Source organism: Impatiens glandulifera, chromosome 2 (assembly GCF_907164915.1).
Source record: "Impatiens glandulifera chromosome 2, dImpGla2.1, whole genome shotgun sequence".
Taxonomy (NCBI): Eukaryota; Viridiplantae; Streptophyta; class Magnoliopsida; order Ericales; family Balsaminaceae; genus Impatiens; species Impatiens glandulifera.
The window spans coordinates 9,744,453-9,764,166 of NC_061863.1; the positions used below are offsets into that span (position 1 = coordinate 9,744,453).

Below are 19,714 nucleotides of genomic sequence, written 5' to 3' on the forward strand. Positions count from 1 at the left end.
TATAAAAAATAAATATGAAATATAAATTAAAAATTAAAAATATATATTATAAACTCGAGTAGCTCGATGAGTACTCGAGCCGGGTATATAACTACTCGAACTCGGCTCGATTATATAATGAGCCGAGCTCGAGTTTGACTGAGCTCGAGCCAAGCTTTGACCGAGCTACTCGCGAAAAACTCACGAACAATTCTTCTCATTTTTAGCCCTATATTACACTAACACGTTCATATAATTTATATACTGTGTATCAAACTTGTTGAATAATACATTCACATTCATCATTGTGTGAATGACTAGTTAGGATTACTAAAAAAAATGATAAATCATAGGCTATTTTAGAACTCTTATTATTAATTGTTATTAAATTTTCTGATGAAAAATTCAACAATAGAAACCAATTTCAAAAGCAATGAGAGAATTTAATTGAGTGTATTAGGAATATTAATGGGTTTGAACATAGTAATTCAGAAAATAAAATTGATCTGGAATTCATGGAGTAATCTTAAAGCAATTGTAAATAACATTGGGCCATTGCCCTATATATTATTATAACTTGTGTTAAACTAAAAATAACAATTGCTTCATTTAGTTTCCTTAATTTTTGGATAATGAGCTCTAAATTTAAGGAAACATTACAATTATGGTGAAATAATAAAATTTTGGTTAATAAAATAGTTAGAGTGGCTAGGAAACTAAATAACCTTAAAATGCATGATATTCAATCTTTTTATAGAAATTTTTTTGTTGGATCAATAAAAGAACAATGAGGCTAGAAGTACTTTGGAAGAAATCCAAAATTAATTAGTTATGAATTAATCCATGGGATAATGACATGATTAGTAATCTTAGAAATATATATATATATATATATATATATATATATATATAAAATATGGCTAATCTAGACTCTAAGGCTTATTTGAATTGGAATTTTTTACAAAAATAAATAAATAAAAAATCAACTATTCAATAATTCAATTCATCAATTAAAATATTAAAATAATTTTATTTAATAAAATTTAAAATTTTAATAAAAATACAGTGATTTAAACAATTAAAATTTTAAATAACTTATTTTTTTATCAAACAATTTTTTGAAAAAAAATTTCAAATAACCCCATATTAAACAAGCTATAAAAGATATAGAAAATAAGTATTTCTTTTTGTCCGAAATCTAAAGAATAATATATTATGTTTAAAGACTTCAAATGGGACAATGATCACTAGTCAATTTAAATATTCTAAATTAAACAATTAAATACTATACAAACCTTTTAGAACCGATTCATGTTATAATTATAATAAAATAGAATTGGTTAAGTTTCTTAAAAATATATAAATGATGAAACAAGAGATTTACAAGAACTATTACGATGTTATCACTAGTAGAAAATAGGTTATAATGGAGGGCAGAATCTCTCGAAAAAAAGTTGAAAGTCTTCGGTAAAGTAGCTCATCGAGAGCGATAAACACCCTCAGGGCGCGTCTTGGTAAAAAAAAAATGCATTTGCGACGGCAGAGGAAATCCTCGGAAATAAAGCTGATTTTAATTAACAAAAGCATTTCAAATAAACCCAAATTATCACCTTGGGTTGAACCAGGTATCCAACTAATATTATTTCCACCCAGGGTCACAAACCCAAGTTTTCAAGCCTACATATTGTAAGTGAATTATAATCCATTATATACATAACAATATCTTCCTAATATAGGGATGTGGGAAAACATATAGTTTTACATAAATAAAAAAAAAAAAAAGTAGGCTCAACTAACTAAGTCACAGTTTTCAGACAGAACTGAAAAGAATCCCCGACTAGAAACACTGCAATTCTAGGCAAGCTGTAAATATCCATGCCAATCTACTGGTGACCATTCTTAGACAATGTATTTCCACTAAGTCCTGAACCATAACCTAAAACAATACAGGAACATTCCAACTGTTATTCCAATTTGCAAAAACATTATCTAAATGTTAATAATACTTACCGTTTATATCAATCTTCAACACAAATTTATAAGGAGACATTATTCAGATACATCTGGATGAAGATAGGGATAATGGATTCTCACCGAAATCAAACAACAACTAGCAATAAAGACAAATTAGCATGTGATGATTGTTAATTCTAATCTACACTATTGTATTTATAATTCTTATAGGGCTCAAAAGGTCTAAAGGCATGACAAAAAGACATAAAATTATGAGGCATAGAAGGAATGAACACGATATATAATCCACAAGCAAATAAAAATGTTCTGGAAATGTAACATTTTAATAAGTTGAAATGATAACATTGAAATATAAACCTGACACAAAATTTCTGCAAAAAGATACTTCCAATTCTCCTGCAGAAGGTTGATCTCTGTAGTGATTTTTGCACAAACTCTCTTCCATAACTGGTTGAATGAAGAGGTAGAACCTTAACAACAATCAGAACATCAGATCAATAAAAAAAAATATAGAACAGCTGATTACTAAAAAAAATATATGATTACAAATATTTTCACATGATCTAAAAAAATATATAATTGTGTATATTCTATCATAAATCAGACATCTAACCATGAAAGTTCTAAATTAAAACTAACACCAAAAGTGAAAAATATAAGCTTGAACATCATAACAGAAACTATTTAATGAATCAAAACAAAAAACAGATTCTCTAAATAAACCAATTCGACTACTTTATAAATATATGCAGATCATTCTCAACACATAGTTAGAATAAAATAACCTAACACAAAGACAAATCTTACATTAGACAATCTAAAGTCTAAATCCCCAACACTAAATGATATTACAATATTCCAATTTATTATGCAAACAATTTGGCTTCATTGACCTACACAACCAATTATTCTCATAAAGATTTAGAAAAAGTAATATAACACAAAAGAAAATCAGACTGTAAAATGACCAAGAATAAGTATTATGTCCCATTTCAATACTAAGTAGTGTCAAAACACTAGTATATGGTCAAGGAAACATTGGAAGTATAACTCATTGAGTTTATTTATTAATCAAAGAAACCCATGATACAGTGGTATGAAAGGTGGATGCCCGCTGATTCAAATCCAAACATCATAGCACATAAAATTCAAACATCAAACTAAAATAAATCTTAGCACATACAATCCAAACATCATATTAGTCTAAGGAAAACCTGCACCAAACTCAACATGTTGTAACACAAGTTCAAAGGAAAACCTACACCAAACTGAGTTCTAAGGAACATTTCAAAACAGGTTTTTTCATTATCAGTCTATATTGTCTATCTAGAACAAACTAGCTTCCCATCATAACTAGTTCAAACCCAACTGGATCTTCTGAAATTCATAATTGATTGTGTAGACTAATTACTGAGTAGTGTACAGTTGTCAATCTTTTTTTTTTTTACTAATACAAAAAAATATGAATACATATTAATTAAATATTGTCAACACCCCAATATTCAAATATTCAAATCATACAAGTTCTTCTAATGACAATGAAAAAAATATATAATAACCCACATCAAAAAATCTATTTATACAACTCAACAAGAAAGAACGATTACTGGAAAGTTAACAGGAAATAAAATTTGTATGTATTGTTCCAACCTTTCTAATATGAAATTTTAGGGGCGAATCGTTTGGTCCAACCGAATTTTAACCAATTCGAAGGATACACGTATTAAAGTCATAATTCAAAATGATCATTCACACGTTTCGCAGTCCAGTTTTATATTTTAAAATTTACAAATAATTGTCATTATGAGGTCAATTTAAAATTAAAATAAAGATTTTTTTTTATTGTAATTAGTACGAAATTACTATACATACAGTATAATCATGAACTAATTCAATTCTATATGATATATTTGAAATTAGACAATGTTTTTTTATTTGAATTATATTAATGAATTGTGTTATTTTAGGATATGTATTTATAATTATATATATTTTATCTTGTTAATTCTCGTTTGAAAAATGATAGAGGGCATAAAAAATCTTGACAAAAATGGGTAGGTAATAATGTGTCACATTATAATTTGATTGAAAATCTAAAAATTCTTTCTCCTATTAAATTTTCATTTCATTTAAAATTTGACATATTATTACTTACACATTTTTTTCAAGATTTTTCCCTGTATATATTACTCTTCTAGTTTATATCAAAATTGGTTCAACTCAAGTCAAGAGCTCCACAAGATGTTTACAAATTACATATTTTTTGAGGTTGTATGTATAGTCTTTATCAAATAATTCACATATGTATAATTAATTTTTATTTTATAGTATTATAACATTTCGGATGTAATTAGGGATGACAACGGAGATAGAGACGGATAATGCGTTTATCATCTCTGTCGCATTCAATTTCGGGGATTTATTTTTACTATCTTCTTTGTCCCGTCATTCGGAAAATCTCCGCGGGACACCGTTATACCATATTCTTTATAAAAAAAAATCTTTTATAAAATTATATAAAAAAATATTTTTAATATTATATATATTATAATATATTAAAAAATTATATTTAAGAAATAAATTTAAAACTATTATAAAATAAGAAGAATAAATAAATATATTTGTGATGTTATAAATTTAATTGTGTTTATTAGTGTTTGGGGCAGATGCAGAGTGAGATCGGGGCATGCAGAATTGGAACGGGAACACAAATATTATCCCCAGTCCTATCATCGGTCAATTATCAATCAAACCGGAGAAAAAAACACACTAATAGACCAATTTGTATCTCTAGATGTAATAGTTATAAAAAAAATCAATGAGATTTATCTATAGGGAAACATATCATGACTCAACTTAATCATTTTTGTAAAAAAAATTGCCTTTATCTTTAATATGAATAGTAAATGAGATAAATTTATTATATAAAAATAAACAAAATTACAATCGATTAACTTTAAACAAACTCAATTGTACATTGTTATGATACTAAAAAAAAGCAGCCAAGAACAAAATAATTTTCAGGGAACAAGGAAAGCATGCATGCTGAATTTACAGTGTCACAGTTTTTGTAATTACCACTTTTGCGCATGGCAGACATCAAAGAGAGATAAAATAAATAAAATTTGGAAACTTCTCTGTGTGATGTGTGATATCAGATCAACATAATTAATATTAATTTTTATTTACAATTAGAACTATTTTAATCAATTTTTTAATTTATAATTTAATTTAATTTTCAAATTGTCATTTCCCTTTTAACTATACTAAAATTAGTATACTCATGAGCTTGTTCATTTTGGTTTGTAGGTTTTGAACTAGTTTAATTTTGATTAAAAACGTGTTAAGTTAAATTAAGAAGAATTCATGTGAGTCAAATTAATTTTCAATCCTTAAAAATTAGAAAATTTGAGGTTACAATATATAACTTTATAATAAATAAAATGTATGTAAAATATTGTTGTTTGATGTATAATGATGCTTTTATTCTTACATAAATTAAATATTTAATAAATTATTTAATTTTGTAATAATTTTTATTTAATTGAAAGACATATACATATAAACAATTACTTTTAGTAACTTTTATACTAATTAAAAAAAATTACATGGCAATTAATTATATGAAAATAAAATCACTTTAGTTGCTGAAGATAAATATAAGTCTAGTTGATTAGAGTAGTTCAAATAATAAGAATTTTATTTAAAATATTTTAGATTAAGTTTTATTAAAAACACTATAATTTAAAAAGAAAGAGACTATTACATTGCTAGTCATTTCTAAAACAAAATTCAGATAAAAAAAACATTTGTCTTACAAAAATAAAAAATAAAAGCACAACAAATAATAACATGAGAAAAAATAAGAAATCAAAAACATGAAAACAAGAAGAAAAAAAATACAACAATACTCTTAAATAAGTTATGAAGTCGTAATTTTTCAAACGAATTTGATAAATGTTCTAAGAAAATAAATTTATCTATTTTACAGGGACGTAAAAATACATAAGAACTCTTATATAGAAATGATGTAACTCCATTTTATTTGGAAATATAAGGTAAAATTTTTGACGCAAGAAGAAGGGGTATATCCGTATCATCGTGACTTGGTTCTACTCCCTTCATTTTTTTTACCGATTATGATTCTTCTCCTACCTTTTTTTCTCCATATTGTAGGGTGGATCTCGAAAGATACGAAAGATCTCCCTCTAAGTTGTACTTACGACTTTCATCGAATACAGTTTTGTCTCTTTGAGATCTAACGATTAATTCATTGACCAACTCTACCGACTTTTCGAAACGAACTTAAGAAAATGTCGTAAATAATATATTTATAATATTATTTTATCCCGATAAATATTGAGATGAGATATTTGAAAAATATATTTTTTATTGGTTTGTAAATGATATTTTTGTGATGCATTCCAAAATTTGTAAATAAAATGTTGAATTATTGGTTTTCCATTTTGGGTTAAACCAAAGTGAATAGTACAATTGTGTTTTGAGGAAAAGATATTCGAATATAATGGCTTCCCCATTTACAATCTTTCGACAGAGGAAGGAAGAACAAAGTGTGTGTCTTTCTGTCTGTATCTTCTTAGATGAGAGATATCACCGATTCACCATTACCGTCGATCCTTACAACTTACACCGTACCTGTAAATGCAGTGTTTAGATGAACAAGGAAAGATCTGATCAGATCCACCTGAACTCCCATCTCTCTCTGTATCTGTGTCTGTGTCTGTACTTGAATCGAACTCTGAAAAAAGGCGTTATTTGATCCTGTTGGTGAAACGCTTTATGTTTTTATCGATTCGAGTGAAAAAAAGTTTGGTTATTCTGTTGTGAGATCTCGATCTAGGGTTTCGGAAGGATTCGTCCTTCACTCTGTGGTTGGTGTTCTGTAATTGCATGAAGATTTGGTGTTGTTTGTGTTTCGACGAAGAAGAAGAAGAGGAGAAGGTAATGAGTAGGAAGGTTTACAGAAGTGAACTACAGTTAGAGGATATGGAAGACCATGAGGCTGAGGCTGAGGCTGAGGTGACTTTGTCTGGTTTATTGTCACAGCTAGGTGAAGTAGATGCTGACTTTGCTGAGACGGTGAGTTTACTACGCGCTAGCGATGTTGGTGGACTTGGTTATTCTGCTGATTTTTCGCGATTAGCATCCAGTAGTAGTAATGTTAACATGGGTTTGGGTCTTGGAGAAGAACCCTCATCTTCTTCTTCTTCTTCAGCTGCGCTGGTTAGAGAGGAATTTGATCTGGATCCTCTGAATAAACGCCCGAAAGTTCATCGAATTAAACTGTGAGTTCTTGTTAATTGAAAGTATTAGTATGCTCACAAATTTGAAAAAATGTAATATTTACAATTACATTGAATTGAATAACAGGCAGAATAAAGAGTCGGCTTTACTGTCAAGTGATTGGTATACTCAGCATCCAGTTACAATGATACTAGAGGATGTGGATTGTAATCAGAACCGTGTAGTTCATAGAACTGATAAATGTTCCTTTAAGGAGAAGATGCATTTGGTCTCTTCAATGTTCAATGTTAGGGGTACTGGAGAAGATTATAATAATGCTGCTGTTGTCGGAAGTAGCGCTATAGTGGATGAGAGTAATGATCCGGGATTTGAAAATTTAGAAACCAGGATGGATCTTACTGATGACTTACTGCATATGGTATTTTTTATTTCAGTTTTTTCTTGGTTCTGTTATATATGTTTTCAAGAGATGATATATGTGACTATTGTTATCAGGTATTTTCTTTCTTGGAGCACATTGATCTTTGTGGGGCAGCTATGGTCTGCAAACAATGGCGTGCAGCTAGTGCTCATGAAGATTTTTGGCGATTGCTTAATTTTGAGAATCGTAAAATATCTCTGGAACAATGTAAGGATGTTTATCATTATTGATCCATGTTTCTTATATCTATTGCAGGTTGAGCTAGACAAACCGTATCAGTGTTAGATCTTATGTATATTAGACATGGTCTAAATCATTCTTATGGATGTATTGTTATTAAAAAACCTTATTCATTTGGGGTTGTGAAAAGGTGGGTTATTTGGATAAAAAGGTATTAATATATAATTAGAAAAAATTAAAAAAGAAAGAAACAGAGGGTATTTTTGTCTTTTGATTGAAGGACGTGATTAATGAGTTGATGGATGAAAAGTTGATGGGTTATTTGGGGATTATTCAAATAACCCAATCCGAACAAGGCCTTAGTTGAAAGTTGTTAGGCGATGCACAACTTTTTTGTTATTCTTTTGTAACTTTCCATGCCAAGAGATTTTCATTTACCTTTTAGATGATTGTTGTGTTGGGTTACGTTTCCAAATTTATTAAAGGATCCATTGTGGATGGGTCAGGTCTCACTGATTTTCTCATAGTTCAATTCAGCAATTGCAACATTTATTTTATGACACCTAATGGCCTTTTCTATTTTTAATTCCCTTATGTATCTGCAGTTGAGGATATATGCAGAAGGTATCCAAATGCCACTGACGTGAATATCTTTGGTGCCCCTGTTATTCACTCCCTTGTGATGGAATCAGTTTCATCATTAAGGTATTTGTTGTTTATCTTGTTGATGAGCATTGAATATGTTCTGTTTTAACTGTTTGCAATACATTTACATTCTTCAGGAATCTGGATAGATTAACTGTGGGCAAGGGACAACTAGGTGAAACCTTTTTCCAAGTCCTGACAGATTGCCATTCTTTGAGGAACTTAATCATCAACGATGCAACTCTTGGCAATAGCATTCAAGAAATACCAATAAGCCATGATAGATTGAGACATCTTCAGATTGTGAAGTGCCGCGTGCTTCGAATTTCAGTCAGGTGTGAAACAAACTAACAAAAATTGTTCAGATTATTAACTATTTGCCTCTTGAAATGTTAAAGTTTTTATTAACAGAGTTGTCGCAAAGACGAATACTAATAATCCAAACATTATCTATGCCCAGTTTTGAACTCATGAAATAAACATTGTTTATTGATTAATCCATCAAGCCACATTAAATATCTTTTTATTATTTTTTTAAAGTTAAAGTTTGTACTAATAAAGTTGTCTCTAAGAATGTCTATACCAAGTTTTGAACATGTGGTGAAAATATTGTTCATTAAACAACTCATCCATCAAGCCAATATACAATGATAGATTGAGACATCTTCAAATTCTGAAATGCCACTTCAAATTTTGTCAAGTGTGATTTGTTCAGTTTTTTATTTTCTTTTACTTTTTTCCTTTTTGAGTTGATAGAGTTGTCATGAAGACGAAGACTAATAATACAAACATTGTGTATACCAAGTGTTATGTTGAACAAATGATATAAACATTGTTCATTAAACAGATCATCCACCTAGCCACATTGAATTGGTCAATTCTTCATTATAATTTATTGTTTTTAAATGTTAAAGTCTGTATTTTATCCAAATAACTCATTATTGTGTCATAATTCAAATTATCAATCAAAATACCAAATTGCCCTTACCTTATTTATTTTTTATAATACTTTAAATATTAAATACAAAGGATGTTTAAGTCATTTAACCCAAACAACCCCAAATACTCCACTTTTTCATCAAACAATGTTTTTTATTTCAAAAAACTGGATTCTTTCATCAAACAAGCTCCAAGTTTTGAACACGTGGCCTAAACATTGTTCATTGAACAACTCCTCCATCAAGCTATGTTGAATTGGTCAATTGTTCATAATGTTTTCCAAAAGGCTTAATACATTTTTTTTATGGTTTCCAGGTGCCCCCTGCTTAAAACTTTGTCTTTGAAACGTAGTAGTATGGCACACGCTGCACTCAATTGTCCTCTTTTGCATGATCTTGATATCGCCTCTTGCCACAAGCTCTCGGATGCTGCTATTAGATCAGCTGCAACATCGTGTCCACTTTTAGAATATCTAGATGTGTCAAACTGTTCCTGTGTTACTGATGAAACATTGCGTGAAGTTGCTTCTAATTGTAGCAGTGTTCATATCCTCAATGCATCTTACTGCCCTAACATCTCACTTGAGGTTTGTAATATATATATTTAATTAGATACCAAATATTATTTGCATTCATTTAACACGGGCTTTTCTTTCCTTGGAAGTCTGTAAGATTGCTGATGTTGACAGTTCTTAAGCTACACAGCTGCGATGGTATAACTTCTGCTTCAATGGCGTCCCTTGCATATAGTTCTATGTTGGAGGTCTGAAGTCACTAACCCAAGCTTCTCTTCTAAAATTAAAATCTTAATGTTTTGAGTTTGGAAAGCTTATGGACAAACATTGATTCATGTTTAGGTATTGGAGCTTGATAATTGCAATTTATTGGCATCAGTTTCCTTGGATCTTACCCACTTGCAGACCATACGACTTGTGCACTGTCGCAAGTATACATCGAAATTCTAACTTCTTTTCTCTACCTTGTTTCCTTTTTTACAATTTTGTTCCTTCTTTTCAGTAAAATGATCACACCTCGCAATCACAAAGGCTTTTTAATGCTTACAATTATTATTAATTTTCTTATAGTAACTCACCCAAGTAGCTCAAGTGGTAAGAGTCTTGAACTCAGAGACTTAAGTCTCGGATTCGATTCCCACTAAGAACAACTTGATTGAAGTGAGGGTTCATGGCGGTGGGATGCATTGCTAGCCTCCTCAAGGAAGAAAAAGTCTTGGTCTAAAAATAATTTACTTTCAATAAGAAAATTTATATTATTTTGTGCTATGCTTTCATAGATAGTATGTTTGATATATCTTTACAGTAACTCACAGTCATGATCCCTGCAGGTTCGTAGATCTGAATTTGTGTAGCAAAATGCTGACATCCATAACTGTGTCAAATTGCCCCTCCCTTCTACGCATCAGCCTCACATCTAATTTGCTACAAGTCTGTTCTCTTCACTCTTTTTACTCCATTATTTATGATAGCCTTTTGTTTTTATGTAATAAACCGTTGCATCTCTCTGTGCAGAAATTAGTTCTCCAGAAGCAAGAGAGCTTAACCACTTTAGCACTTCAATGTCAGTGCTTGCAAGAAGTGGACCTTACCGATTGTGAATCCCTAACAAACTCTATATGTGAAGTTTTCAATGATGGTGGTGGATGTCCTAAGCTAAGATCACTAGTTCTTGATAACTGTGAGGTTTGTTGATTTTTTAAAGTCCTTACACTTGTTCTTTATATGATAAAAGGCTAATTACATGATCTCAGTTATTCTATTAAGAAAGAATTTGATCTTTCAGCCAAAAAAAGAAGAAGAAAGAGTTTGGTCTTCAGGTGTATTTTGAATTTTCAACCACATCTGTCCTTAATGCTTTCTAGTTATGGTGAAGAAAAATAAAATTATTTATGCTTGTAGTTATCTATCTATGACTATTTCTCATATTTATAATTACTTATTTCATAGAAAAATAATGTTGGGAGTCTAGAAAGTAGTTAATGATTGTGCATTTCAATTATGAATTTCATCTTCTAACCTTTTCATGTATTTGCACTTGTTTTTGTATTTGTTTTTTCCCATTCCCCTATTTTGTCAAATTTGAACGCACCTTACATTGTCTTCTTTGTTTTTAATGATAAGTTGATCTTTTTAAAATCACTAAGGTAGTTCAAGTGAAAAGAGTCTTGCCTAAGAGGCAAAAGGTTTCAGGTTCGCGCCCTAAGTTGAAGTGGGGGGCCATGACTGTGGGGGTCGTGCTAGCTTCCTAAAATTCTGAAAAAAAGGAATTAAGTTGACCTTCTTTAAAATTGTTTTTATGAATTTACAACAATTTATAGGACATTGTTTCCTCAGTGCAATACAATGAATGGTCAATATTTTGCCTGTAGAATGCTTGAAGCCCAATAATCTGATATTTTAATTATGAACTTAGAGGAAGGCTCAATCGTCCATGTATTTTCAAATAGCTCAAATTTGCTTCAAAATTGATATGAAGGTTCAGTTTATTCACTCCCCTTGACAAAGGAAAATCCATTTGTAGCTTGAAACAGGTATTAGATGAGAAAAGAGAAACCCTTGTATTAAAGGCAAGCAGTTACAGAATGTTAGGAGAGAAAGGTAGACTTTAGGAGGGAAATCAAGAACAACAACTAACTTTTAAAAGACTCAAATCTTACAACTCTTGAACTATTTATAGTCTTCTACCAACTAACATCTTTGATGACCTGTCATTACCCATAATCACTACTCTTCATAGCCTCTGATCCTCATAACCACTACACTCTATAAGACTATAAGTCTGTTTAGGGTCATTTTATTCACCTTAACCCTTAATGTATCACATGGCTATTTTTATGATTATTTGAAAATAATCATACATTTCAAACCTAAAATTAAGAGTTGAAAAATGATGAGTAATGCTATAAAGGTAGTATGATAGCTTGTGTGGAAGAAATAAATGAATGTTCCACGGCATCAATAGGCGATTCGAGCCATTTGAAAGTGCAGTGGATGATTTTAGTTTTCCTTCTACGTTTGATTGATGATTTGAGTTCTTATCCTCTTATTATCTGTAAAATGAGCACTCTTTCATTTGTGTGCTTATGGTACAATAGTGATAAGTTGTCCGTGTTTTCTACATTTCAGGGCTTGACGGCTGTTGTATTCCGCAATACTTCCTTGATCACTCTTTCTCTTGCTGGTTGTCGGGGTATTACTTCTCTAAAGCTAACATGTCCTCGTCTTGAGAAAGTCTCTTTGGATGGTTGTGATCATCTTGAAATTGCGTCATTTTGCCCTGTAAGTGAAAACATTTCCTCCTCTGAGAACCCCAACTTCCTTCGACCAAACAATATATATATGTGTGTGTGTGTAAAGAAATTTGTGACCCATCAAAGAATGGGAAAAAGAAGAGGAACAAAAACATGCATAGTTCTCAATTTCTTCTCTAATGAGCTACATCATTGTGCTCTCATGTCAAGTGTACCTTTTATAACTGATATGCTGTGATTTTGGTTACTTTCTTTTGTTCTATTGTACTATAACAAAAATAATAGTGCATGCGAGTAAAACAAACCAGACTATTGGGAACAAACATGACATAAACTAAGAGAACACATGTTCTCATCCTTTACACTTTGTAAGTCCTATTTGGCACAAAAAAAATCATGTGTCGCTTGACTTTTGTTCTTTTCCAATACAACATCTTCAACTGCATGTCTCGAATCTGGTCGATCTTTAATATCCTCATATGATGTTTCTCAATCGGATGTTCTGATACAAAATTTATCTCAAGTATATAAGATTTACAATGATTTTGGTTATTGAGTGCTACTTTTATAGGCCTTCTTTCTTATATCTTAGGATACTTCTCCTGATAATATTGATGTCACTCAATTGCAGTTTTATGAGTTTCGTTTTACTCTTAAATAATTCCTATGTACCATTTAATTCTACCAGGGTGTACTATTTCTCTCAGTCCTTTCACACCATCACTTCACAACTTTTTCTAAGCACATTAAAAGTGAAGCCGTGCTAAACAAATTTGATTGAGGTCATATTTGTTGGATGGCATGATTGTTTATTTTTCAGAATTGAATATCAAAGTGAACTTGTTCTGGATGCAGGTTGGTCTTCAGTCACTTAATTTAGGCATATGCCCAAAACTAAGTGTACTTCATATTGAAGCACCGAATATGGTGGTTCTTGAGTTGAAAGGATGTGGAGTGCTGTCAGAAGCATCAATTAATTGTCCTGTCTTAAATTCCCTCGATGCTTCCTTCTGCAGGTTATGTTGTTGAACAATGACTGAAAATGATGCAGTTTTTCTTTCTTATCTTTTTTGAAAATGGCTCGGATATGAGGACTTGAAACCATGACCTTGCGGACATGAGTTCTTGCACTCTACCACTGAGCTCTCTTTATGAGTTCTTGCTAACTCTCTTCCTTTTTTTTGTTTTTCCTTCTTTTTTTTTGATGTTCAGCCAACTCATGGATGACTGCATATCAGCAACAACTGCTTCATGCCCTCTGCTTGAGACGCTAGTATTAATGTCATGCCCATCTATTGGCCCTGACGGGTTATCTTCCTTGTGTCAGCTTTCACGTTTAACCTCACTTGATTTGTCATACACTTTCTTGGTCAACTTGCATCCTGTTTTCGATTCTTGTTTGCAGCTAAAGGTCTACTCCTTATTAATTTCTTAAATGTTTTTCTTTTCATGTCTGACATACTTCTTTGTGATCGATTTTTATTTAGGTACTGAAATTACAAGCATGCAAATATCTTCCCGATTCATCTTTAGAACCTCTATATAAAGGCGGCGCAATTCCTAGCCTATGTGAGCTTGACTTATCGTATGGAACCCTCTGTCAGTCTGCCATTGATGATCTTCTAGCTTGTTGTACTCAACTCACACATTTGAGTTTGAATGGATGTGTAAATTTGCATGATCTGAACTGGGGATTTAATATACCAAGTTTTGGAAGTCAGTTGTCGGCCCAGCAGCCTAACCGCATGTTGCAAAACCTTAACTGTGTTGGGTGTCCAAATATTAAGGAAGTTCGAATTCCTCCTGCAGCTTGTTGCTTTCATTTGTTATCGCTAAATCTCTCTCTCTCTAATAACTTGAAAGAAGTTGATGTGGCTTGTCCCAATCTCAGCTGTCTTAACTTGAGGTGATGTAATTTTTTTATATATTTTTTTTTATTTTGTCGTGATAGATTCTGATTCTTATATTCATATCTTCTTATTCTATTCAGCAATTGTTACTCATTGGAAGTTTTAAAACTGGACTGTCCTAAGCTGGCTAGCCTCTCTCTTCAGGTATGTAATCTTGTTCCTTTTTTTTATATTGAGAGATTTTCTGTATTATTTTGAATTTTAACATTAACTTTCTTAATAATTATACACCATCTACTTTCTTTCTTTTTTACTATAGAATACATAAGGTAATAATAACCTCATCAAATATAGTGCCTATCGGGAAGCTAGTATTTTGTCACAATAGGCACAATCAACGATCCCATTAGAAAATTTCCAAAGTTAAAATTGAAAGTGATTTCTTTTTACCTTTGTGATTAAATATTGTTTTCTAAAAGATTTTGATAGAGATTATTGTGTACTTTGTTTCATTTGGTATAAAGATTATATTTTATATTTTGAAAATATAATGCAATTCTTTTTACAGTCATAAAATGTGATAAATAAGCCCATAATTATCCCCAATTATGTTGCAAGATATTATTCTATTTTTATAACAAGTCTTTTTCTAGTAAATCATTGTGATTCTTGGAAAATATAATGTGCTAACAAATTGGCCCTATAATTATCCCAATTATTTCACCAAGATATTATTCTAATTTCATAATAAGTCTCTTTATAATAAATTTATATATTTGTGCTGTTGAGTTAAAAGCAAACACACATTTCCCCTCATTATGTGTTACTAACTCCATTTAGCATCCATAAATTGATTAATTTATTTTTCCCCCCATTTCCCCCTATCTCCATCTTAAAAGCTTATAATGAATTTGAAGGATAATAAGGTATTTGAGAATGGACTTATCTTCCAAAATTGAATTAGTTTCCAAACAAACTTCATCTTATATGAAAACACGCCTCCCCACTTTCTGAGATCTTTGGTTTCCTAGGCAAAACTCCTGGAACTCGAGCTATCCTGGTGGGTCCTGTAGGAAAACACTTTTATTTTTGAATTTGAATCCACAATCTTCCTTTTTGTGCTTAGTTCTTGTAAGAAAGGATTTTCTAATTCCTCCAATATTTTGCTATTATGACTTGTATATCCAGTCGTGCAACATTGACGAAGAAACAGTTGGATCAGCTATTTCAGAGTGCAGCTTATTGGAAACACTTGATGTCCGTTTTTGTCAAAAGGTAAATTTAATTTTTCCTCAATAATTAACCGACTGTTCTTGCATTTCTCAATACTGATATTTCACCTACACTCACAGATATACTCTGTTAACATGGGGAGATTAAGGGCTGCATGCCCTAGCCTCAAACGCGTTTACAGCAGCCTATCTTCGACTTCTTCACTTGGTTGAAGAAAGAATATATGGACTTTGGGTAATGTGGGCTTTTCTCTTTATTATATTTTCACTCAATCATCAAGCTTATATATAAATACTAATAGTTGAATGTAATTTGGACAATAAGCATTCTACAGATAAAGATCTTTATTAGCTTTTTTGTTAAGAGTTTTTTAAGTATTTTACGCATTATAGCAACCTAAACGCTCAGTTTTGTTGCGTGTGTATTTGATCCGACCCTTCTATTATTGTATTTATATTGATGTTGTATTTTGTAAATAGTGTTAAGTTCATATTTACGAGAGTAAGGGAAGATTTCAATATTTATAAGATATATTTATATTTGGTGTTTTTTATGTTACCCAGGTATTTTGGTATTTACGTTTTATTATATTTATTATCTATTAGAGATTGTAATCAAATTGACATGTTTCTATTTCTTTTAAAAAGATTTAGTCAAAATTAAAAGTTTTTATATTAAAAAATAATTTATAGTTATAAAATTAATTATATTAGGTTATTTATTTGAATTTGTAAATTGAAATTTATTTTATTTCTGTAAAATAATTTATAAATACATAAAATTTTTAGTTTAATTAGTTTAAAATTTGATTTAAGACTAGGATTTGAATAATTTTTTGGGTAGTTTAAATGGAAAATTTTCTTGTCTAAATCAAGGTATTCTATTCTCAACAATTTAAGTTGGAATTGTACTTATTTAAGGGGAAAAAATCACTCAAAACTCTTAAATTGAAATCATATGAAACTAGTTGATAAAAAAATATATTAAGTTTGTTGAGAAAAACAGTTTGATCATTTGGGATAATTTTAATAGAATTAGATGGGAATCTCAACAAGACTCCTATTCTTTTATAATTTGTATGATTTTTTTAAAAATAAAAACTGTGTGATAAAAAAGTTAGGTTGAAATTTTGGTATAATAAATTATTGAAATATTTTATATGTATATAATTTAATTAGAATATAAATTAAGTGATTTAATTATTAGAATGATATTTTTAATAAAAAATAATTAATATATATATATAAATCACATTATTTATGTTTAAAAATTGATGAGTGGTGTTTTGGATTATTTGTGTTTGATCAAAATATTTATTATAAAATTATTTAATATTTTAACTGATAATTCTTTAAATAATTAAGAATATATCTTTATTTGAAAAATATATATTTATTTAAATAAATATATTTGAATTTAATCGTACAACATCTTAAATTCTGACTACCCACATTTATACGGCACGCTATTCAAATTTAAAAATTGTTGGGACCATGGGACCTACTCACTATATTTCAATATTTATAAAGTTTATTACTTATTTTGAATCTTTGTCCAAATCTATAATATTATTTTATTTTTATTTTTATTTTAAATGTGTTTTTGTTAATGGGAAGAAAAGTATATGACTTCTTACAAATAATCAACATTTTGATATTTGTGTTGGTAAAAAATATTATTTTAAGGAATAATATCATCTCATTTTTTATTTAATTTATTCAAAAACTTTTGTTATCTTTTTTTGTTTATGTATTAGTTAAACATTTTAAAGATCACAATTAACCTTTCATTATTCATGTACTGTGCCTTGTGTCTCACGATTAATTTTTTTAGTTTGTAATGTTGTTATAATTGAGTGTATTTTTCAAATTGTCTTTTAGTTTTTGAATCAATTCTTTTAAAATACACATCTTTATATATTTAAATATTCATAATATATATATATATAAAAATATATAAAAATAAAAGAGAACAAAATTAAATAGTCAATAATATTATATATGAAATTTTAATATCATAAAAAAAACAAAAAATGATTTAAGCCACATAAACCAACAACGAAATATGTGTCATAAACCAAAGGTTCAAAACCATATTCATTAAGTCACATAATTTATAATATTAGTTAAACTAGCATTTATCCCGTGCAATGTGTGCAATGTGTGCAATGTACGGATAATAATATAAAAAATCGTGAAAAAATATTACGTTATTTTTAACCATTTTAAGTTTCTGGGCGGATCAACTCACAATCCAACTCAAATATTCATTTATTCTCACATTACAGAAATATATCTAAAACAATTGATACAGTTTGATTCCTCAACTCATTTAGTTTGACCTCTAGAGTCCAATTCTTCCCCATACTACGAGTGAAAGGAAAAATGTAAAGACTGTCATTAAAGTAGTTTAGACGAGACTTACTATATTTATATGAATTATGTCTCATATCTCTATAAATATGATGGAATTCTTCCATTATTGCTCACTAATAATAGTGAAATCTATAGTACGGAGTCAAAAGAAAATTATGATCGATTAAAAACTATTGATGAACCATCACGTTCATCAAATTTGGTGTTAAATTTAAAATATAAAGTGTTATTAGTCTAGTTATTTAAAGAGTTGACTTATTTTGTTAGGTTGCAAATTCAAACCATACCTATAGCATTTTTAATTTTATTTTTAACCGTTTTAAGTTTATGAGCGAGTCAACTCACAATCCGACTCAAATATCCATTTATTCTCACATATATATCCAAATTAATCATAGTTCTCGACCCGGCATTCCGGACACTTTAAAAATTAAGCATCATTATATATATATATATATATATATATATATATATATATATATATATATATATATATATATATATATATATATATATATATTAGTTAGTTACAAAGTTGAATTTATATTGTTAAAATATCTTGCATTCATCAAATTTTGTGTTGAATTTAAAATATAAAATGTTATTAGCCTAGTTGGTTAAAGAGTTATACTTGTTTTGTTATGTTGCAAGTTTGAACCATACCTATAACATTTTTAATTTTATTTTTAATCGTTTTAAGTTTATGGGCGGATCAACCCACAATCCGACTCAAATATCTATTTACTCTCACATATATATCCAAATTAACACCGCTCTTGACCCGGCAATCTGAACACTTTAAAAATTAAACATCATTATATATATATATATATTAGTTAATTAAAAAGTTGAACTTATATCGTTAAAATGTCCCGCGTTCATCAAATTTGGTGTTAAATTTAAAATATAAAGTGTTGTTAGTCTAGTTGATTAAAGGGTTGTACTTCTTTTGTTAAGTTGCAAGTTCGAACCATACATATAACATTTTTAATTTTATTTTTAATCGTTTTAAATTTTTGGGTGGGTCAACCCACAATCCGACCCAAGTATATATTTACTCTCACATATATATCCAAATTAACCACAGCTCTCGACCCGATAATCCGAACACTTTAAAAATTAAGCATCATTATATATATATATATATATATATATATATATATATATATTAGTTAGTTAAAAAGTTGAACTTATATTGTTAAAATGTCCTGCGCTCATCAAATTTAGTGTTGAATTTAAAATATAAAGTGTTATTAACCTAGTTGGTTAATGAGTTGTATTTGTTTTGTTAGGTTGCAAGTTCGAACCATACTTATAGCATTTTTAATTTTATTTTTAACTGTTTTAAGTTTATGCGCGGATCAATTTACTCTCACATATATATTCAAAGCAATCCGGACACTTTAAAAATTAAAATCATTGTATAATAAAAAAAAAAGTTAGTTGAAATTTTGGAAGCTATCACTGTCCAACCTATTAAAATTTGTAATTAAATAAATAACTTTATTGAAATAGTTAAAAGAGATAACTCAGTTCATATTTAGTATTTATATATCATAATTATGATATTATTAGAAAATAATAAA

The 19,714-nt window shown here is 29.4% G+C and overlaps 1 protein-coding gene across 1 annotated transcript; it reads left to right on the forward strand.

Annotated features, from left to right (window-relative positions):
• Positions 1–6,493: 6,493 nt before the first annotated feature.
• Positions 6,494–16,275, forward strand: LOC124926160 (F-box/LRR-repeat protein 15-like). Its single transcript, XM_047466338.1, has 17 exons — positions 6,494–7,259; positions 7,345–7,636; positions 7,714–7,846; positions 8,425–8,524; positions 8,602–8,799; positions 9,719–9,989; positions 10,067–10,165; positions 10,260–10,348; positions 10,748–10,847; positions 10,932–11,102; positions 12,546–12,698; positions 13,526–13,686; positions 13,883–14,081; positions 14,158–14,576; positions 14,661–14,724; positions 15,709–15,795; positions 15,873–16,275. Exons 1-17 carry the CDS (start codon positions 6,865–6,867, stop codon positions 15,963–15,965), a joined length of 3,024 nt encoding a protein of 1,007 aa, XP_047322294.1. The 5' UTR covers positions 6,494–6,864; the 3' UTR covers positions 15,966–16,275.
• The last annotated feature ends 3,439 nt before the right edge of the window (positions 16,276–19,714 follow it).

Excerpts from the sequence above, each read along its gene's own strand:
- LOC124926160 (XM_047466338.1), top strand. The coding sequence starts at position 6,865 with ATGAAGATTTGGTGTTGTTTGTGTTTCGACGAAGAAGAAGAAGAGGAG. Across the intron at positions 9,990-10,066 it reads GCCCTAACATCTCACTTGAG|TCTGTAAGATTGCTGATGTT; the intron begins GTTTGTAATATA and ends TTTCCTTGGAAG. Across the intron at positions 10,166-10,259 it reads CATATAGTTCTATGTTGGAG|GTATTGGAGCTTGATAATTG; the intron begins GTCTGAAGTCAC and ends ATTCATGTTTAG.